Source organism: Gekko japonicus, unplaced genomic scaffold (assembly GCF_001447785.1).
Source record: "Gekko japonicus isolate JY-2015 unplaced genomic scaffold, Gekko_japonicus_V1.1 scaffold969, whole genome shotgun sequence".
NCBI lineage: Eukaryota > Metazoa > Chordata > Lepidosauria > Squamata > Gekkonidae > Gekko > Gekko japonicus.
Window position 1 is genome coordinate 279,096 of NW_015168076.1, and position 23,072 is coordinate 302,167.

The 23,072-nt window shown below is 40.9% G+C and overlaps 1 protein-coding gene across 3 annotated transcripts in view; it reads left to right on the forward strand.

Moving 5' to 3' along the window:
- NR2C1 (nuclear receptor subfamily 2 group C member 1) overlaps window positions 1–23,072 on the forward strand; it is a 61,825-nt gene that overhangs the window by 26,128 nt on the left and 12,625 nt on the right. For 2 of the 3 annotated variants that reach the window (XM_015414640.1, XM_015414639.1), the window contains 9 exons: window positions 2,607–2,688; window positions 8,386–8,565; window positions 10,475–10,640; window positions 10,722–10,812; window positions 14,299–14,483; window positions 16,820–16,985; window positions 18,244–18,365; window positions 19,338–19,477; window positions 21,157–21,294. In XM_015414640.1, coding sequence (XP_015270126.1) covers window positions 2,607–2,688; window positions 8,386–8,565; window positions 10,475–10,640; window positions 10,722–10,812; window positions 14,299–14,483; window positions 16,820–16,985; window positions 18,244–18,365; window positions 19,338–19,477; window positions 21,157–21,294 — 1,270 coding nt within the window. The remainder of the gene's footprint in view (window positions 1–2,606; window positions 2,689–8,385; window positions 8,566–10,474; window positions 10,641–10,721; window positions 10,813–14,298; window positions 14,484–16,819; window positions 16,986–18,243; window positions 18,366–19,337; window positions 19,478–21,156; window positions 21,295–23,072) is intronic. The other variant, XM_015414641.1, reaches the window with a different exon arrangement.

Here is a 23,072-nt window from a genome sequence, read left to right on the forward strand (position 1 = left end):
TTGTTTGAGCCTCTACAAAAGGATTAGAAAGAAAGAAAGAGAAAAATAAAGAAAGAAAGAAAGAAAGAAAGAAAGAAAGAAAGAAAGAAAGAATACCGAGTTCGCTTCAAGGTGCTGGTTCTTACCTTTAAAGCCTTTTATGGCCAAGGAACTGCATACCTGAGGGACCGCCTTTCCCCCTATCTACCCCAGAGGACGCTGCAACCGGGGACCCAGAATCGGCTGGCTCTCCCGAGCTTCAAGGAGGCCAGACTGGTGGTGACCAGGGCCAGGGCTTTTTTGGTGGCGGCTCCAGTCTGCTGGAATGAGCTCCCAGAATTGATTAGGGCCCTGCAGGACCTCTCACAGTTCCGCAGGGCCTGTAAAACGGAGCTCTTCCACCAGGCCTTTGCAGCCACCATCACTAACACCTGTACCTCCAGCAACTAATATCTATGCTGGCAGAACCGTGGCCTGCTGGTCCCCTTAACACTGCCCGAGCCAATCCTAGATAGCCGCAGAAGGTCAAAGAGTTAACCAGGAACAAGGAACGTACTAGCACTTTATTATGTTGTTATGTTTGAGTTTTAATACTGTATTTATGAAATTATGGTTTTATGTGATCGTATTGTTGAGGTTTTATTCTGTTGTGAGCCGGCCTAGGCCAGGAGGGCGGGATAGGAATCTAATAAATAAATAAAATCTTTAGAGTGGAATTGGTTACTTTGTGGCAACTTTTTATGACATCATGCTTCGTTGCTGAGAACGGAGGAGTTTATTATGTCTAGAGTCTATTGTAGAGCTGCAAAGCACTTGACTTGTGTTGAAGGATTCTCGGTTGCTAATATCTCTATGAGAGCTACTATCTTGTAAATGTGGTCAGCTCTGAAGAGAATATTGACAAATAATTTGCAGAGACTTTGGGTTTTGCTGGGCTGAACTGGGACTTTTGCTGTTGCATTAAAATGGGTGATCAGGACACACAGAAAAAAATGCCAGATGATGGTTGCTTAGACAGCTCCGCAGAAACCAACCTGCTTCAGTTGTCCTGGGAGGAGCTTCAGCTTATAATTGTTGATGCAGTCAATCTGGCAGTTAAAAAGGCGTTTGAACCAATACTAGACAAAAAAGATACTACACTAAGCCAAAATACAAGCAAGACAAAGGAAACCCCAGCACCAAAACTGTGCAAGATGCAGAGCAACACTACAATCAAGCTGACCCAATCTACAGAGAAAAGAAACCTCAGCACCAAATTGTGCAAGATGCAGAACAACACTACAATCAAGCGGATCTAACCTATAGAGAAAAGGAACCTCAGCACCAAATTGTGCAAGACGCACAACAACACCACAAACAAGTTGACCCAATCTACAGTGAGAATAACAGATCTACTAAAAAACTGTTAAACTCAGGAATCCTCAAAGTTATAAAGGGAAAAATATTCCAGAGAGAAGATAAAACAGAATTTTGTGCAACAGACTAAGATGGGCTGGGGAAGATCTAACCCATTTTTTCATGTATATATTCATATAACTGCAAATTAGAAAATTGGTCCAGGGAATCTTTATACATGTGTAACTGATTAACATTGGTTTTAATTGAGTTTGTTTTTCTATACATTCACAAAACTATAGCCCATATTAAAAATATTCAAGGGAAGATTAATTTTAAGTGTTTTAGAAAATCTTATAACAGATGTTATAAATTATAAGAGAATAAATTGTATAAAACATTTGGTCTAGAGAACACTTATGAATGTTTATTTGAATAAGATTGGTTAGAGAAGTATGTTTAAAAACTTTAACTCATATTTCGGTAAGGCTTATAACATAGGATTGCATAGATTATAAATTTATAAAGGTATCAAAGCTTTAATCTGATATAAAAGGTGTTATATAAACAAGATTGGTCTAGGGATCCCATGAGCTTGTGTAACTGGGGTAGATTGATTAGGAAATATAGATATGCTTAAAAAACTTTATTAAACGAAAGATTATTTTAAAATGTGTAAGCAAGGCTGATATTAAGAATTCAGTTTGATTTAAGAGGTAGGCTAGAGAAATTTTTTTGGTGACGTTAAAACAATTAGAACAAATAGAATGATAAAAGAATTTGACTATGAATTTGGGGAGTTGTATAAATTTAGTTAATATCTAAATGTATCTTATAGAAGATTTGTTGTAGAATGCTTAGACAATGCTCAAACAGAAGGAACATGTTTTGTTAATCTATAGAGTTGCAAAAATTATAGACTTATGTGATTATGAAATTTTAAGATATACTTAAATCTGGATTTATAGCGAACAGTAATGAAATGTTTTTGACAGAACTTAAATATTAAAAAATAGTGTAGTGTTTAACATAGGCCTGCAATTAGACATATATGTATGAGGTAGTTTAAAAGATATAATATTGTTATTATTACTTTCATGTATGTTTGTTTGTCTATTTGTTTTGTTTAAAATGATAAAAACTATTATTACAAAAAAACCTTTTTGGGAGGGAATATGTTTCATAGATCTGTATTGCAGTGCATCAGGCATTAGTTAGTAAGCATGTATTTTGGAGAAGCAGGTGGTGAAAGCGAGAGCTGGATTACAATAATTCCTTTTCTTTTTTTCCAGATTTTAAAGGACAATTCTTCCACAGAGCAAACCCTAAATAAAGTATTTGATCTCTGTGTGGTTTGTGGAGATAAAGCATCAGGTAAATAACTTTGTACTACTCTGCAAAATTAATTTTGAGTTATTTTTAACTTATATTGAAAAATAATGTCACCAAGTACTGAAAAGAAATCAGTTTTTAAATTAGGGCAGCATGAATCTTTCCATTACCCACAAATTAATTTTTGAAAGGTTTAATAAGCAACTTTTTGCTTATGTCATCCAATTAAGATTAGCCCAACATAGTAGTTATTACTGCTATGAATATCCAACATCATTTTTTCCCTTTTGATTTGTATTTTACCTCGTCATAAAATTGTGAACTTGCACTGTCATTTTGATTTCTCATTTCCACTAGTACATTTTTGTACCTCTAGTTTTTTTTCTGTTTTAGAGTGTAGTTTCCAAGTTTAGATCTGTATTTTCTTCATTGTGTAAAATGGATATAAATGGGAAAAATAAGTCAGGTTGAATTTGTAAGAAAAAAAGCAAACAGATTTTGGGATATAGTGTCAAGGGAATAGATGACTATCTTTCTAGGCATCTTCAAACCACACAACTTATTGGACACTGATGACAAGTGAATGCTTACTTAAATTAACATAAATGGCTAGTGGTTAGTAGCAATACACCATATTTATATCTGCATAAGTGAAAGCTGGAAGGAAGAACTCTAAAATAGGAAGTATTTTAGTTTTTTTTTTTAATTATGTATCTTTTTGATGGGTTCCTTGTTCATCTTTGATGTTCTATTTAAAACTGATGCAACTGTTTCTTTTTCTCATGCTTTCCCCGATCTTATATGTCTTCATATTGTGCGTTTCCGAACTATAGAAATTTTACCATTTTTAAGGATTTTTTTTTAAAGGAGGGCCATAACAACTGCAGTATAACAAATGAGAAATCAGCTGCTGTGAGCAATCCTGTGAATGAAACAGAAACAGTGAAAAGTCTAAAGCTTCCCTGTGTGCTATAAATAATTAGGCCACCATTTGTGTTGCCAGGCTTATACTCACACTCTGAACATCTGTATAACATCCCTGGAGTGCTGCTATATTGCCAGAACTTGTGGTGAAGCACTGATGCCTTACTAGCAGTGTCAGTAAGCCCCATTGAATAGGTCTGAGTAGATATGCTTAAGATTGCTTTCTAACTATCTCTCCATCTGTGACCATTTATCTGCTGGTACAGCAAGTCTTAAGATCTAGTTAATATTAATAATGAATATGAAAAAATGTCCATGAAAACTCATGGAACCAAAAAGTATGCAAACATGTAATAACCTCTGTTGCATTCCCATCCAGCAAACATAACTTAAGTTCTTGTAGTTCAACTCACTGTATTTTCTGGTTGTGTTGTGTAAGACTGTTCTGTATTATTTCCTTCTGAAAAACATCATACTCTTCTAATCTTAAGCACAGGAAGGCAAACTAAACACAGTACATAATGGTCTAAGGATGACCTATAAGTGTACTGTGATGTGCTTTCCAAATCAAAGTGAGGAATCAGAAATTTGTTGGTAATAATTATAGAGGAAGACAGGAAATAGAAGTGTATACATTCATGGTCCTGCATTGTACCTCTGTTGTTGCATTCAGTATTGTTTACTTTCAATTTTTTTAAATTGGGACATTTTGATTAAATGTTGCAGTAACTATATGAACATTAATATGAAACCCAGAGGTCTTAACACATTTATGATATCTGAGATATAAAATACACAAGTTGTTGGAAAGCCTTGCAATATATTTTCAGTGAAACTTCTTTAAATGTACATGAATAGGTAATAGAAAGTAAAAGTGTTCCTTCCAGCATAATATGTTATGCTTCCATAAAATTGATACTGAAAGCCCGATCCATCTCCTCAGGACAATATATTGTGGGCAGGGGTCGTTTCCTACTGGAGCGCACCGGAATGGTGCTCCGTCAGTAAGGAGCCCAGGGGTGGGAACATGCAGCAAGCCCCACCTCCAGCAGCAAAGTAAGTTGGCCTGTAGAGGCCTTTCCTAGCTCGCCTGCATTGGCGGGCGGGCCGGGAAAGGCACGTGGAAACCCCACCATTGCTCGGTGGCAGTGGCGGCTCCTCAGGTCCATATGAACTCTTCGGCTCCCTTGCCGCCCAGTCCTCTGCGCCAGTTCCCCTCCGAGAATGGCGATAGAAGAAGGGGGGGAGGTAGGTCTTTTAAAAAATGATTATTCTCTTATTCGGTTGGTTTTAACTCCATCGCAGGGGCCGCTTCCCCTCAGGGAAGGAAAAAACCCCAATGTAATGCCGGGCTTCGGCTGAGAAAATGAGAGCGCCTTCTTCTTCCTCGCCTCAGAAACACATACAGGCTGATTTTGCATAAGGAGCTGCGCCACCATCACGCCTCCCTTTGCCCCATTCCCATTGGTCAATTTCCCACTCTAAGCCGCGCAGCCGCATTTTGACCTGCTGCTTAACCCGATTTTCCCCGCTGTTTCGTGATCCTGTTTTTTGAGGATTTGAGTGGGAAATTGACCAATGGAAATGGGGCAAAGAGAGGCGCGACGGCAGCGCAGCTCCTTATGCGAAATATCTCATTGGAGAGAGAGAGGAGCAGGCAGCCAACGATGCTGCTGTGTGCACGTGCACCACACTCCTCCCTCTCCCCCCCTCCTCTCACACACACACTGTCTCTTGCACACACAGCCTTCCTTCTGGCCCCCTCCATGCAGGCATGTCGCCTCCTCAGGAGAACGCATTCGGCACTAATAGAATTCCAAAGGGAGGGAGGAGGAAAAAAAGAGGAACGGGGAAAGGAGGAGCGCACGTGCGCCCCTCCGCCACCACGCGAGCTGTTGCGCGGAGCAGCGGGCCCCCCCCCCCGCCATCCACCACCTTCTCCTCCCTTTCGACACCGTCCGGCTACCTCCTCCTCCTTTCTGCCCCCTTCCATCTCAGGAACATTTCCGAAGTGTGCCTAGAAGTGAGAAGGAAAACCCAGTGAAGTGACCAGGAGGCTGGAGGAAGGGGGGGAGCCGTAAGAATGAAAGTCCAGGTGGCGGGGATAGGACAGGACGGGGCAGGAGAGGGGTTGGGAGGGAAAGCGGAAGGAAAACGTGTCTTGGATTTGGGGCCAGGGGGGACACAGTGAAGTAAGCAGACACCTCAGGGAAGTGGGGTCCACAAGCCCATTCCCAGATCGAAGAACCTTTGTTTTCATGGATCCAATGTGTTATTTCAGCATTTGCAATCCCTACAGTTCACATGTGTACTGGAAGATATTTGCCACTAGCCCCTGCTCGACAACATGTTTAACAGGGACAGAGACTAGAAACAGCTGTGTATTGTTATCTTGTTATAGAAAGCAGACAGATGTCTCAGGATACTCCATATTCCTGATTTTCCTCAGGATACTCCCATATACCTAATTGAACAACTAGAAGAATGGCACAGTGCTAGCAGCCTTCTTTTCTTTACTTATTTAATTCAGCATCTCTTGCTTTGCTTAAATTCCAAGGAGATTATGACAGCAGAATTATTCTCTTGTCCATTTTATTCTCACAAACACCCTGCAAGGTGTGCCAGGCTGACACAGAATGACTGTCCCAAGGTTACCCAATGAGGTTTATGGCTGTTTGGGGATTGGAACCCAGACCTCCATAGCCGCTATACTACACTGGCTCTCTAGTATCATCATTTTTATTGACTACTCCACTATGTATGGTTAGTTAGGATCCATCAAACGAAGATCTGAACCTGTGGTTACAGATTGGCTTATTAACAGCCATTAGTCTTAACTATATTTTTGTATGGCATACAACTGTGAACATCCTGGCTTCGCTTGATCCTGGTTTATTTCTCAGTGCTGCCTTCACTAGAATACAGTCCAGTGGCACCTTTAAGACCAAGATTCATGCAGGTACAAGCTCTCCCTCTTCTGTGAGGGCAGATCTGTGCGTCCCCCCCCCCCAATACCTAGCAATCCAAAAGTCCAGTGGAGCCTGAGCGGTGGGTGTTGCCTTCTGACACACTTCCAGTGACGTCAGGGTGAAACTGATGCTCATTATTATGGAATTCACTTAACCTCCTAAACTAAATGTCTGGACAATGATACTTCAGGTTCTTCATTTATTTCTCACTGAAACAAATAGATATGAGATTCTTTTTATTGACTACTCCACTATGTATGGTTAGTTAGGATCCATCAAACGAAGATCTGAACCTGTGGTTACAGATTGGCTTATTAACAGCCATTAGTCTTAACTATATTTTTGTATGGCATACAACTGTGAACATCCTGGCTTCGCTTGATCCTGGTTTATTTCTCAGTGCTGCCTTCACTAGAATACAGTCCAGTGGCACCTTTAAGACCAAGATTCATGCAGGTACAAGCTCTCCCTCTTCTGTGAGGGCAGATCTTTGCGTCCCCCCCCCCCCAATAGCTAGCAATCCAAATCTGGATATTAGTATTTAGGGAAATTGTCCAGTCAGTCTACATACCCGTTGTATGTATCAACTTGATTATGTATTTAATATTATTATATGTGTCATGTGTGTAACTCTGTTTTAGGCACACCTCTCAAGGTGTCAGGTTATTCATAATTTACTAGGGAAGGGAGGATGTCTTTTCCAGATAGTAGATCTGCTAGCCCTGTGAAACATGGAGCATGCAGAATGTGTACCACTTGCTGGAGTGTTTGCAAGTGACTGAAAGAGAAACTTGCATGAGATTGTGGCTTTGCTTCCATTATTAAAAGTTTTTGCTGAGCATATAAAAAAGCTGCGATCTTGCACAAGTCCCATTCTCTAATGATACGCTGTTCACACAAGTAGACCATTTATTTGAACAGGTTTTTTGCAATAATTTATTTTTCATGTAACTATACAGGTACATTGGTGTGATAAGCAGTTTTTCTCCAGGTAGGCTTGCCAGCTCTGAGTTGGGAAATACCTGGAGATTTTTGGGGTGGAGCCTGAGCGGTGGGTGTTGCTTTCTGACACACTCCCGGTGATGTCAGGGGGTGTGGCATATGCAAATAAGTTATGCTAATGAGCTCCTGCACCTCTTTTTCTACAAAATGACCCCTGATTGTGGGTAACTGGAATCATGCTAGCTTGTCTCCTCCCCTGCCCCCCACCCCCCTTCGGCAGTGTACCCTCAGGCTCCTACTTGCATAAAACCCAAAGTATGTAGGCCATGGGATCTGTATAGTCTATACAGTTCAGTCCTGTTTGTCTTGGTCTCTACGTGCAACGCGTGTTATGTTTACATAGGTACTTAGTGACTGGAGGAGACAGTTGGTAGGGGAAGCGTGATCTTTTCAGTTTGTCTTGTATGGAGGGATGCTGCTAACTAGCAAGCTAAATACAATAACAGTGCTGTCATGAGCACAGTTACACCTGTCTAAGCCATTGACTTCAGTGGACTTAGAAAGGTGTAACTAGTATATTTGTTTGTACCTGTAAATTTATTGGTTAATCTTATTGGCCCCGCAGATATTCCATTTTCACCCTACTACTTGTTAGCATAGCATCTTAGCTTTAGGTAGAGAAGATGTCATCACATAATGGTATAGCATTTACTAAATAATAAAGGCATTTGTTTTATTTAAGCATCAAAAGCTAGTTGGTTTATGCTATAAATGCTTTGGTTTCAGTAATAGTTTTAAGAACTGTGCACTTTCTTTTCTTTGGAATTTAGTTAAGTGGTGCATTTGTTCTAACAAAGCACAGCAGCCATGTTATAATTGTTGTATTTTGTTGTTATGCAATCAGGACGCCATTATGGAGCAGTAACATGTGAAGGATGCAAAGGATTCTTTAAAAGAAGCATACGAAAGAATTTAGTGTATTCATGCCGAGGGGCAAAAGACTGTGTGATTAACAAACACCATAGAAACCGATGTCAGTACTGTAGGCTACAGAGATGTATTGCTTTTGGAATGAAGCAAGATTGTAAGTATGAGCATTATCCAAAGTTGCTTGGGGGAAGGGGGCAGTTGTTGAAAAACTCAGGAGATTTGTGCTGTCCTGCTTAAATTACTTCTGGAACAGCCATTCTTACTCAGAAGGGGAGGGCATCCTGACTGATTGATGATTCCTTCCTTCTGGATGCAGGGCTTACCTTCAGCTTTCTGTCTCCCATGGTATAAGTGGAAGGATATCCCTACTTAGTCAGATCATTATTCTGTCTTGCAAAGCAGAGTAAGGTTCTGGAAGAAGCTCTCATAGCACCAGAGCTCTTAGGCCTTTCTTCAGCTTTCCTTTAAATAAATTTACCTTTCTTCACTTCTTTTGTGTGTGTGTTTGTGTGCGTGCCTGGAAGTAATGGTTGACTTCTGGCAACCCCTACTGGGGGCTTGGATGTTCTTCAGAGAGGCCGCTTGATTAGCCTGTCTCTGCCTCTGGCCTCTGGTATTCCTTGGAGGTTGCCCTTCCAAGTACTTGCCAGACTCGGCAATACTGAGCTTCCAAGATCTGACGAGATTGGGCTTGCCTGGGCTATCCCGGTCAAGGCTACCTTCCTTCACTTCTGATACTTAACATGCCCATTTTTAAAGCACACTTCTGTGAGAGTATTGAGAATGAATGCATTATGCAATAATATTTTAGAGCTGTTAAGGATGTAAGTGTTTCGGTACGCTGCAAGAAGTTACTGAATTGAGAACCAAAAGGTTAAGGAAATCAGAATATAAGAGCCCAATAATTCTGTGTATAAACTTGAAGCAGAAATATTACCAAATATACATGTATTTATTACAAATTCAATAAAAACAAATATAAGCCCAAATAATATTGTCAGTTCTCGGAACTCTTCATCAGGCTGAATTTTATATGAGTTTGGGAAAGGGGGAGGGGTTGCAGCTTCTTTTCCATAAAAGATGTTTAGGCTCTAAATTTGATAAGACTTCCTACTACACTGAAAGGGGTTTCCATATTTGTTAAACAGCTGTTGTACTGTGTTTGACATTTGATAACAGTATTCATATGATTGAGAAGGAGCTCTTGCTGATTGGCAATAGAATAAGTAGAGAAATCAAAAGTGAAATTTTCTTATAGGACAGTGGTTTTCAGAGAATCCTGGGATATCTCAGATGCTTACCAGAGGTTCCTCAGTTAGAAAATCATTTGTGGTAAACAGCCTTCCCTGAAAGACAGCTTATTTACCACTGTTGTTCTCCTGCAATGTACAATCAGGTAGGACTACTGGATATGTTCAAGGATGAGCTTAGTTTTATGTGAAATGACAATAGTGGGTCCCAGACATATTCTTTATATGAATTCAGTTTACATCCTGGAAAATCCCCAAACAGGTTCCTTAGAAGGCATGAAGCAGTTCTTTGGCAGATGAGCTTGCAGACTACTGAGATTCTGTCTGATATTTAAACTATTGGAAGGACAAGCAGACATAACACTAGCAGTCTCTTAACCATGGCTAAGTGACCAGGGCTGGGTTGTGAAATAGAAAGTTACAAGTTGCTCAGCCTTCCCCTCTCATGCATTCATATTCATCCTTTTCACTTCAGCTATAATTAAGTGTTATGGTGAGCCAACATTGACCATGATTAATGCTAATTAAGATTCTTTCTCAAGGTTACTAAGTAGCTTCCTATTCTGGGTAACAGGGAGCCAGATTAACCATAGTTAAGGTCACCAAGAGGAATTCATGCAAGGGGAAAGCTGAAGATGCACATACCATGGTTTAAAGATCACTAGCTTCATGTCATTGCTGGCCAGAAAACAAACTTGTTAGGTTTATTGTCACTCCTTTTTAAAACAAACTGAAAATCAAGATAGTTTTTTTTAGAAAACAGCATATAGCTTCATAGCTAATTGTGTGTGAATTTTGGATTATTACTGATAGCTCCACACCCTTTTGTAGCTGTTCAGTGTGAGAGGAAACCTGTTGAAGTATCACGAGAAAAATCTTCAAACTGTGCAGCTTCGACAGAAAAGATTTACATTCGGAAAGATTTGCGCAGCCCGTTAACAGCAACTCCAACCTTTGTCACAGACAGTGAAACAGCAAGGTATGCAGTACTACCTGGGATTAGATAGCTCTGTAATTTTTCTTGAAGGAATAAGCAAAAATATGTTTCTTTTTATTTCAGGTCAACAGGAATGTTGGAGTCTGGAATGTTTGTGAACATTCATCAGTCTAGTATAAAGAATGAGCCTGCAGTGCTGATGACTTCAGATAAGGTATATATATTTTATTTTAATTTATTTATGTTATTTGTAGTCCATCTTTCTCACTTGGACTCAAGGCAGATTACACAGAATGAGTCGACAGGATAGAACATTCAGTAAACAACACAATAGGATTAGGGTTGTAGAACCAAACAGAAATCTAAAAACAGAACTGAAGCAAATTAAATGTTAAATGATGCAAAAATTACATAGTAGGATCCTAGTTTCAACAAGCTAAACACAGTAGTACAGACCACAGTCCCTAATAATTTATCCAAGTAACTTTGTGAATCATTTAGTACAGTGTAATTCTCTCGCCTGTGTAGAAAAGCCCTCTTGAATAATTCAGTTTTGCATATTTTGTGGAAAGCCTGGAGAGTGGGAGCCTTCCTGACTTCCTCAGGGGGCAGGCCGTTCCACAAGGTGGGGGGTCACAACAGAGAAGGCACGTGTACGGACAGTTGTTGATTTTGCTCATTTGCAGGTTGGGAACTACAGATGACCTTGCTCAGATGAGTGAAGCTGTTGTGCTGGTACATAGGGGGAGATACGAGGGTCCAAGGCCATGAAGGGCTTCGTGATGGCCAACACCTTAAACTGTGCCTGGTTACTGATGTGCAGCCAGTGGAGTGACTGTAGAATGGGAGTAATATGTGTGCTCTTGTCTAGTTCCTGATAATAGATGAACCGTGGTGCTCTGCACCAGTTGGAGTTTCTGAACTGATTTTGAGGGGAGACCAATGTATACTGCATTATGTACAGTGGTTATGTGTGGAATGCTGGCCTTTGAATAAAGCCTGTGGGGTTTTCTATGACTGCAGCTGTATTGAACCACAACTAGGAGAGGTGCATCAACATTCCACTACATACTTGATATCAAAATAAGTGGAAGTGGGGATGCCTGAATCGAAGCCCCCCTGAAAACTTCTGGGAGTCATTCTAGACGATCCATTTGGCAGCTCTCCCATTAAGTGAAACAGAGTGGGGAAATTGAAGGCAAAGCTGGTTGATCAGAGCCCTGGAAATGGCATCAAGGATGTTTGGCTTAACGAGTTCATACTGGTTTTATCCCTGAAGCAACCATACTTTCCTTGCATCCAGTACTGGCAGCATCAGGACAAGCACCTGTATGCTGTGCTTTTGGTATATCTCCGGCAGACCATCTAAATTACTGTCCCCATTTATCCACACATAAGCCTTGGCTTAGAAATAGCCTGGCTACAACTTGCATGTGTGGCCTTTTTGAGTGGTTGCCCACAGCTGGCACTTCTAACAGTCTCCAGTGGGAAGTATGCTGGAGCCTTGTTCCCCAGCCATAACCTCTGCTTAACAAATTGTGACCTCCATCAACCTTACATTGCTTTGTTAGCTTCTTGTTTTGTTCTGTTCTCCAGTGACTGGTCACTGCCTTTCCCTGCCCATATAATTTTCTATTCCTATCTGCAGTTGTTGTCTGTGAAACAAGCACTTCCTGTGCAGTGACTCCAAACTCTGCATGTCATGGTCCCTTTCTTACTTCTTGACTGACAGCCTCATTCTTTGGCCTCATGCCTGCAGAGCTTCCTTCAGCTGCTGTCACAGAACTGACCGGACTGCAGTTTTTTAATAGCAGCTGATTAAGAATATTTTTGCGTTGACTTCCGGTCTGGCTCCCACAAATGGCGGACGCATCCTCGGGTCGCTCCTGAGGGCGTCTCGCCCGCCCGCGGTCGAGGGGGGAATCCGCGCAAGCGGAGACCCAGGCGAGCCCCAGAAAGAGGGGCTCCGACCCGGGGCGTGCAGGCGGGAGTCTCTTTCTCGGCCGAAAGGTCGGAAATCGAGCCTCTCCGCCATGCCCCAATGGACCTTGCCGCGTAAGCGACCCCGCACGGGGTTTAGCGGAGCCGCCTGTGGTCACCGAGTGATGAAGCGAACAAATGGTGAAAAAGAAGAAAACTGGCTGAAACTGTGAGTTGTCAGACATCGAGAAAAAGACTTAAGCGCGCTCCCCCCCCCCCAGCGAAAAGATTTAAGGGAGGAGGAGGGGAATCCTTCACTCTCGCAAACTGAGTTCCTTAGCGAAGAAAAGGGGGGGGGGAGAATGGAATGTGAGAAAAGATTTGGTTCCTTTTGGTGCATAACAAGAAAAGGCTAGATTTCCGCGTTTTAAAAAAAATGTTGCATGAACTTAAACAAAAGTAAACAAAAAAACAAAACAAGATGTCGGATCTGGACTGAAAAATTAGCGAACAAGAAGGGAGGAGCTTCTGCCGTGGGCGTTTTATTTTTTGTATGAGCCAGCTGTTTATTAAATGGACTGCGAGTGACTGGGAACTGTGAGAAATGAACACTGTGACAAGCGAGAAAGTGCCCTCAAAAGCGCTTTTAAAAGTCAACAGTTGCGGAGGAAAGGTCTGGCTAAGAGAGCGGCAGCGTTTAAACTTAAGCGAAAGCTAGAAAAAGGAAAATCCACTCTCAAAGCCAAAGACCTTTTGAAAAGGCACGACAGAGCAAGGATTGTGGCATTGGCAGCTTGTAAACAGAGAAAACAGCGACCCGGAGGAGGTGACGAGAAGCCGGAGAGAATTAAGCGGAAGAGGTTCCTTCTTGAATATGGAGGTGAAGCCAGTCCCTAGAAGATCGGTTCGAAAAGCATTTGAAAAGACTTTATTAACAGAGCACCATTGGGACACTACTAATATATTAACATAGAAAATGTGTTTGAAGAAAGAAGTTTGACAACACACTGAAGAAGCCAAAGAAGAAAATTTTAATAGTACTAACAGATTAATATACTAGTTAAAACATCACTCAGCTTTCTCTTGATCCCACTATATACCCTCCCTTTTTTCCAATTAAGCGAAATATCTCTCCTTTTTAGGAGAGGGAATAAAGCTCTTAAATAAAAAAAAAGAATATTTTTGCTTTCACTTTTAACTGTGAATGGAGCTAACTGGGCAGGTTGGCAAACAGACCTGTATATTGGAACACTGATCTGGCCCAATCACATAGAAAGCACAGCTGGGAGGGCAGTTTGATTTCAGCAACAAAGGGAATTGGGAGATAAACTGAGTTTAGGGAGAAGATTTCGTATACTTCACACTCATACATCTCTGCCATCTACCATGTTGTTAATATTTTACATACCAGCTTATTTCAGTTATTTAGCCCTCTCCTACCTGTTGTCATTCTGAACAGACTTGACTGCTACTACTGTTTATTTTTCCAGTAATGCCTTTTTAATTCATTTATATAATTCACATAATTTAATCAGGATGAGGTAAAAGCCGATGTGTGGGCAGATGAATACATTTTCATCAGTTATTTGTAGTACTCTGGTAGCTTCTTGTACATTCTTCTGTGTAAAAACCATCAAATCAATAAATTTATGAGAAGATTATACATAACACTGTTTCACTAAATACTGCTTGTGGCTATGTTTCTTTAATTATGTGTTGTAGGTTCTACAAAACTACTTCATGTAAAAGACAGTTGAAATTTTGCACCTTTTTTTTTTAGGTTGAGACATGTCAAGGAGATTTAAGTACGCTGGCAAATGTGGTAACATCATTAGCAAGTCTAAGCAAGTCCAAAGAAATGTCTCAAAGTAGTCCTGACCTATCTGTGATAGAAAGCTTAAGCAATGGAGATGCATCATTGTCTGAACTGCAGCAAGATGAACATGCAAATACTGATGTTTCAAGGTAAGGGACGGTAGAATCTGAAAACTATAGGTGGTCTAAGGACAAACGTGGGAAAATGGGGATTTGAACCTGAGTCTCCCAGATCTTAATCTGACTCATTTAACCACTACTATAACCTGGCTTTCAAACCATTCATGTAGTTAAGTATGGTCAGCTATTCGCAGTGCAAGGATGTGGAGTCTAACACTAGGTCTGATGTCCTTCCATCTCAACTTGGTTTGGAATCAGAGGTTCCCAAACAGCAGTTTAAGACAGGATGAAGATTACAAACTCCACGTGCATGCACATGGAATTGCACTGGTATTTCTGTTCCTGGTTAGCAAATAGCAAGTTGGGGATAGAACTTAAATCAGTTATCTACTAATATTTGAAACTTACCCCTTTGAGTCAAATTTACAGAAGGCACTTATTGTTGAAACCATTTCAAAGCAGCATTGGTAAAATGTTTGGTATCCACATGCATATAATTAGGAATGTTCTTGTTGTGAGATATTTGGATGTGTGGGTGTGTGTCTGCACATTGTCTGTGAAAGCATGCTTACCCATGTCACCCACACTCCCCCCTCAGTTCGTGTGTGTCTCCTGTGTGTCGCCCCTTACCAAAGGCAGAAGTGCAAGCTTGGAATTCACTAGTCTCTTCTTAAAATAAAACTTATCTTTATTATAGCAAAACATTCAGAGTCCTAGATCCTAAACATACACACAGAAAAATAAACATGCAAAACAAAGTTTTCCCCACCCCATGCAAGCGCGTCGAGAGGCCTCTCTATGGCTGTCTCCTTTGGAGTCAGCTGAACTCTGTTGTAAAACCACCCCATATTTATACCAGAGATCAAAGAAGGAGTTCTTTTGATGACTATATCAGGTGTTAATTAGCATCTGGAGGTGGAAATTGCCTATCTGAAAATTATTTCCTAGAAGTTGAGATTACAGGAAATTTTGTTTTCCTTCCTTGGTTGCACACAACAAGAGTTCACGTTCCAAAAGGATCAATACAGTGTCTTCCAGGTGTTCCCCAATCAGGGAAATAAACTGTGCTTTGATGTTTATCAGAGAGATGAAAGCAGGGTGTGTGTGTGAACCCTCTGTATTTCAGGGAATTAGCTTGTCTTGCCAGCTGGTCAAATGACCACAAATCTTATTGTCTAGGAAATTGGGGTTATTGGCAAGTTTCACATCTGTGGAGTTTCCCTGGGAATTGAATATGTTACCTCCTCAGTGAAAGAAAGGTCAAGCCTGTTTTTTTTTTCTAGCAAGGGCAGAGCCAGATATTGTATATGGATTTCATACTTATTTGGTTCATTTTAAACCCAAACACTTCTATATTTCTGAAAATTCTTACCACAGTTCTCAACACCACTGTAACTGCAGTTGAATTTTTCCCCACTGTGTTTATCAGGGGTGTTGTCAAGATGATAAAAATACATTTCCTTTTCTAAAGCTGACTCAGGGATGAAGAATTCTGGGCATACATCATTGTTCTTTTATCATGATACTAGGAGCAAAGCTCGTTGTGTCCGTTGTCCAGTCACAGCCCGGCTGGCAACCTGTAGCCGGGCTTGGGCAGCGGCAGGATCAGGCCGAGCCCCCCCCCACTGGAGCGGCCGGCCCATCTGTCATCGGGTCGCACGCAGCGGGTGGCTATGTGTGTTCGGGTGAGGGTGGCGGCGGCAGCAGGATCTGACATTGGGTTGCGCACAGCGCAGCTGGCTACACATGTTTGGGAGACGACGCCCGCGGCGGCAGCACAATCGGGCTGAGGCCCCCAGTCGCTGGAGCGTCTGGCCTGTCCGTCCGCTCGAAGAAGAGTGAGGCCAAGATGCCGGGTGCCACCTTGTGGGTGGGACCACACCCACAGAGGCAGCAATGCAGCCAGTAGAGACAGACACCCTGTGACTGATACACTAGGGCGCCCACCAATTCGGGAGTGTGTCTAATGTTCTGGAGAGTGCCAACACCAGAAGGATTTATATATAAGAGAGATTTTAAAAGAAGCTATGAGTACAATAATGATCAGTGTACTGGTGATTTCTTTGTCCATGGCCCCCAACCTTTGTGTGCTTAAGAAAGGGGGGGGGTTATATTCTTAGGGTCTTGTCTTTATATTTGTACCAGTGCTTCAGGATAAGACATTCTTAGGAATCACAATTTATCCCCTTTCTTAATTTGGTTTCCAGGCAGTTTTTGGACCTGTAACGACTAGCTCTTTTGTGCAAAATAAAAGTAGAACACCGCCAACCTCTGTGTTCAAATAATAAAAAATTCAGTTTCTCTCTCTTTCTTTTGTGTGCCTTCCCAACTTCAGTGTTTTTATAGTTGTCAGTTTCTTGTTTCAGGGCATTTGATACTCTTGCGAAAGCATTGAATCCTGGAGAAAGTGCATCATGTCAGAGCTCTGCAGAAAGTATGGAAGCCAGTGCACGTCTCGTTGGTGAAGAAGCTAGCATGAATATTGTTGAAATAGAGGGCCCAATTCTCAGCGATGCTCATGTAGCTTTCAGGGTACTTTAAAATATGTCTTTATTGATAATTATTACAACATTTAACCTCTGTATAGATGCTTTTAAAATTGTGGTAATATGCATTTTTAAGGAATAAGGATGACAAACAGATGTCAGCAAATATTTGTTCAGACTGGTACTTGAGTAGTAGAGTGTTTCTTGTATGTGAGATACCTAAATCCTGCTGTCTGTCAAAAGCATTCAGAAGCATTAGCATAAATTAGAAAAAATACAGACACAACAGATAAGTAATAACAAAGGTATCTTTACACTTCATAAAACTAGGTACCGTGGTGGCTTTGGGGATTGATTTAGTGAACTGCAAAATGAGATGCCACATTGTGAATAATTCACTGTAGGATGTTTATGAATTATCCAAAGCAAATCCTAGTATTCGATCTTATCATTCACCTTTCATTATTGTTACGTGGCAACTGCTTTCATATATCACAAATCAAATCAGAGACCACAGTTCTTAATCCATTATTGTTGTTTGTGCATTGCTGGTTAGATCATATATTGTTAGAAAAGAATTTGCCTGCTGAGAAGAAAGACTTCAGGAAAAATAGACCACTTTAGATTGGGTTAGAGGAAGCAAGGCGATCATAGGAATGTAGACAGCACTATAATAGGAAGCTTTGAGTAGAATAAGGACAGGAGGTGCTGTGGTTGTAGAAAATGCAAAAATGTAACTGAGAGGGGAAAGTGTTTGATTTTATTAGAGATAACTAGGAACTCAAGTTCTGGCAGTTGTTGCTACTAATTATGGGAAGAAGACCACATAGTGGGGATACTCATGTAAGGATCTATTTAAACATCAGGCGTTGTTTCTGTGCACCTTCGCAACCTCATTTCTCAGAGATCTTTGTAATTCAAACTAGTAAATCCAGATGAACATACCCATTTTTAATCAAGACCTGTTTGGCTTGTTCACTGAGTTTTGCTTGTTCACTTCCCCTGCCCTTTTGAATCAGGCCTTCCCTGATTAGAAGACAATCTTGGTGTCCAAGCAGTAATCCTTTGTGGAAGGAATAGAATTTAAATTACATTTGCCTGTTTTTTTTAGTTTGCAAGGTATCTATAGAGATGAATTGTAGTAAATGAAATAGTCATGCAGTTTTCCAGTCTTGTATCTTTTATATTATAACACTAAAACTTTTGTCAATTTATTTGCAAAGTTTAATATTAAATTGCTAATAGAATATAATTTATTTGAGACACAAGATGATTAATGTCTAAATGCACCTCTTTTGTGGCAGCTCACCATGCCTTCTCCTATGCCTGAATACCTGAATGTTCATTATATTTGTGAATCGGCATCTAGATTGCTGTTTTTATCTATGCACTGGGCACGGTCCATTCCTTCCTTTCAAGCTCTAGGGTGAGTATTGAAAAGTTTATTTAATATGATTTTCAGAAATACATTCCTCTTAGTAATGGAAGTATCCTTTGCAATGCAAAATGTTTAGACTGAGCTGTTTCATTTTGTGTAGATTCTATGTTGTTTCTGTGCAACATACATGCAAGCATGTTATGTACATAAGAAAATGTGCATGTTTCCAAAGCATTGTGTTATGCATATCTTTTTGCCACAGTAGTTTATAGATTTGTTAATAGTGGCAAAAAGACAAAATGAGGGTTGTTTCTTTCAACAAAATAAGCTTGACTTTCCTAGTATTCAAGCAAGTCATGATAGTATGGTTATTATAAGCCAAATTAGGACACAGATTCGTGTTCAGATTCCCACATTTACATTGACCCTATTAGATTTGGTTCACTATGTGTTAAGAACAGCAACAACAAAAAAGATTTAATGAAAGGCATCTCGCAGCAATCCTCCATATCTGGTATTTGCAGGTTCATTGTCTGCACCTAGTGGTACAGTGAGAGTCATAACAGAGAAACTGCACTACAGGAATGCATTTCAGAAACTCTGTGCAAATTTCCTATTGGGTATTTTTTTAAACCAGAAAACATAGTTTAATCCTCTTTAAAATCCCTCAGAAACCATGAATAAAAATGTAGTTGTGTTTTTATTTTTAAACTCAGCATGCTTGATTCCATAATGTTTCAAACATTTGCAAAGAAATGTCAGTAAAGTCAAAAATGGCAGTTGTATTAAACAGACCTGTTAACCTAAACGTTCAGATCCCTGCATGTACAGGCTTCTCATAATCTTCTCTAACTGGAGAATTTTCAGAATGGACATGCATTTAATACGGTGTATGTATATGCCAAGAATGTAATTTTTTCCTGGTGAAAAAATTCTTATGAGCATATTTAAACTGTTGAACTCAACAGTTTAATAAGTTCAGTAAGTTTTTATTACTATAATTTTGTTCTTTATTCTTAGACAAGACAACAGCATATCATTAGTGAAAGCCTGCTGGAATGAACTCTTTACTCTTGGTCTTGCACAGTGTTCACAAGTGATGAATGTAGCAACTATATTAACTGCATTTGTTAATCACCTTCATAATAGCTTACAGCAAGGTAAGATGCATGTTTACAAGCCTCAGAATTTGTATGAAGGGCCTTAACTTTGTTTAGTATCATTGTTAACTGGTAAAGGCTTAGTTAATAGTGATATATAAATAATATCAAGTTGATAGATGATCTCTAAATATGCACCTCTCCAGTTTAGGCTAATTTATAAAACTTAGAAATCTCTATTCTTCCACATAGTGCCAATGCAGTGTATACTTCTGAAGAAATGGTGTGGATATAGTGTAGGTGATAGCAGGGGTCATTTCGTAGAAAAAGAGCTAGGGGGACTCATTAGCATAACTCATTAGCATATGCCACACCCCCTGACATCACCGGAAGTGTGTCCTCCCCACAGCCGGCGGTGACCTCCAGCGGGCACCAGCAGGGAGCTCCAGGCCCCGCCCTCCCGCACCTCACCCGGGGGGATGGCGTCCCCCCGCGTCCCCCCCCCCCAAATGACCCCTGGGTGATAGCTTTTGACATTCTTTGCCTCTCTTGCATAATATCATTAGGAGGTTTACAAAATTATTTTTAAAATGTGGCCTTCCCTGAAAGCTTACATTCTAAGATATATCTGTGGCCCCACCAGGGGGCAGCAGGACATCATTAGTGTCTTTCATGGTCAGCAGAGACTCACCCAGATTCAGTGGGGCTCCTTCTGCTGTGAGCACAGTCCACACAGGTATCCACATGTATACAGTGCGCTTCACCCATTTGCTGTAACCCTTTAAAACCACAGGGGGCTGAGCTGTGCCTCTGCCAGACGTCAGTTACACCAGGGCCACACAGGTCTGGCTGTCTTATCTTGCCCAAGGCTATAGCTCCCCTTCTAGGTTCCTCTTCCTCTCTTCTCTGCCTTTCCCGGGCAAGTTGTTTTCCTTTCCTCCCCTGTCTCTTTTGACATCTCCATTTTTATCCCTGGGGCCAAGCCCACTACCACTCCTTCCTCCTCTGAGCCTTGTTCATCTCTTACCCTCTTCCCTTGCCTTGGCCCACCCCAGCTAGGTTTGCATAGGGCTAGTCAGAAACCCTTTCTGCTCATTGTGCCTTCAGCAAATGACCGGGGCTGGCAAACCTCCTGCCTCAGCTGCTCTGCTCATCAGCTGCTTGGTGGTGGAGGGGAGACTGTTCTGCAGGTGGTACAGCCAAACTCCTGGTGGGGTCATCAGGCTGCTACTGCCTTCCCAAGTGGTGCCCCGCCCTGTCCTGGAGGAACTGCTGCCAGAAGCTTGGCCCTCATCTAGGCTCAACCACTGTCTCTGTGCCACAGTATCTTAAAAGAGATGAAACTGAGGAAGAACAGTAAAACTAAATGTACACAACAAATTTTGAGAGCAATGGATAGCAGCTTGGGCTCAAAAAACATGTTTAAGGGATTATCCATTTAGGTGTCATGTAATTTTTTATAACATGTTGAAGCACAGAGCACATAGGATGAATGTTCAGATTATTTGTCTTTCCTTTTTATATCTGCTGCTTAAGTGTCCAACTATAAGAATTTAAAACTGTCTGTACAACAAACATGATAAAAGTGCAGTGAACTAGTTTTTAAAGGCCTAAACAATTCAGCCATAGCTTAAATTAAACTTTAAATCAATCTTTATTGAAGACATGCATCTGTTAAAACCAATTAGGCAACCACTAAGAAAATCCTTATTACATTTGGATTGTTTTATGTTAACCAGATAAGCTGTCGGCAGAGAGAGGAAAGCTTGTGATGGAACATATCTTCAAACTGCAGGAGTTCTGCAACAGCATGGTAAAGCTTTGTCTGGATGGTTATGAATTTGCTTACTTGAAAGCAATTGTCCTCTTCAGCCCTGGTATGTAAAAACTACAGCCTTTGATCTTATTCTGATAGTCAGTATCTGAAAATATTAGATCTGCTGAAAAATTGCCCTTTACATAAATTCTTGCATGGCTGACATTCTGGGTAAACCTTCTGACTGGTTAAAATAAAGACTGTGTGCAATTTTTAATAAAGCTTGCACTTTCTGAGGATGTAAAACTTAGTGTGGATATTACTGATATTAATGAACCTTGCAGAAGAAGCTTCACAGGAGCAAGCACATAAGGCCTAATTTATATGGCACTTTCAGCACAATATGGGACCTCAGAACTCTGTTGGGTGTTTTAAGGGAAAACTTGTTTTCCGAATTTTCAGAAATCACAAGGCTTTAAAAGAAAAAATCCAAATTGTGAGATTTTTTTAATGTCTAAATTAATGTTGAGATTTTGAAGAACTGCAATTGTTTTGACCTTTGGGTAGTAGTGTGATAGACAGGACACACTCCTACCCCTGAAGGGAAAACCAGTCACTCAGCTGAGCCTATTGGAGTACTGCTGCTGCTGCATCCAGTTGCCTTTCTGAGGGGGGTTGGAATGTTGGAGGTAAGCACAGCAGGGGTTAGTTCAGGTCTGCCTCAGGAGAAGACAGTGATAGATCTTCTTCATGGTCTCTGTGCATCATACTTATGGGATTATGCACCTGCACTTATCTGAATCAGTGGTATGCAAGGCTCACAAAGGGATTTTCGCACCTCTCTCCCAGGCATGTGCGGGAACCCCACTGCGCATGCCCAAGGAGGTGGGGTAGATCTTCTTCATGGTCTCTGTGCATCATACTTATGGGATTATGCACCTGCACTGATCTGAATCAGTGGTATGCAAAGCTCACAAAGGGATTTTCGCACCTCTCTCCCAGGCATGTGCGGGAACCCCACTGCGCATGCCCAAGGAGGTGGGGTAGATCTTCTTCATGGTCTCTGTGCTCCCCCCCCCCCTGGGGATTTTTTTATTGCATTTTTCTATAAACTACAATGAAAAAAGGGGAAGGGAAACTACATCTATGGGAGAAAGGAAAGAAAACCACTAAAAACCCAAGTATAGGAGATCATTACAAAAGCTTGTATCAGTGTTAGTCTAGAATGCTAAGATTACATTGAAAATGGTCGATTAAGCTATATTATTTATCTTTAAAACCATTATTTTAACTGTTTAAAGAAAATCACAAGAGCATCGTTAAAAACTTCAAGGCACAGGTCAGAGTTCTTCAGCCTTCATTTTGTTTTATCTTTTCTAATCCTCAATTGATATTCTCGTTTGGGGGCTGCCGCCCCCTTTTCTGAAATAGAGTCCTCGTCGGAAGTACATTTCATCACTGAGTTTGCTGTCTTCTTCGTCCTTGCCGTCCTCTCCTGACTCTCCCAGTTGCAGTCTCAGGAACTCACATGCTTTGGAAACGGAGTAAATTTTTTCTTTTTTATCCTGCAGTTTGAAAATGACGCCTTCGGGGGTCAACCATCTGTAGGAAATGCTGTTTGTTTGCAAAAACAGAATCAAGTATTTATACTTCTTCCTCTTCCTTATTTTAAATGGAATGTCTTTTAGAATCCTGATAATGTTTCCTCCAATTTTCAAGGGCGTTCCTGTAGTTGCTTTCAGGATTTGATCCCTCACATGTCTCTTCAAGAATCTAACCACTATCTCTCCAGGCAGAATATTTTTCTTGATATAAACAGAATAGGCTCTATAAACCACATCCATTTCGCTTACAAGATATTCCGCTTTTAAATCTGTAACTGGAGCTAACGCATCACTC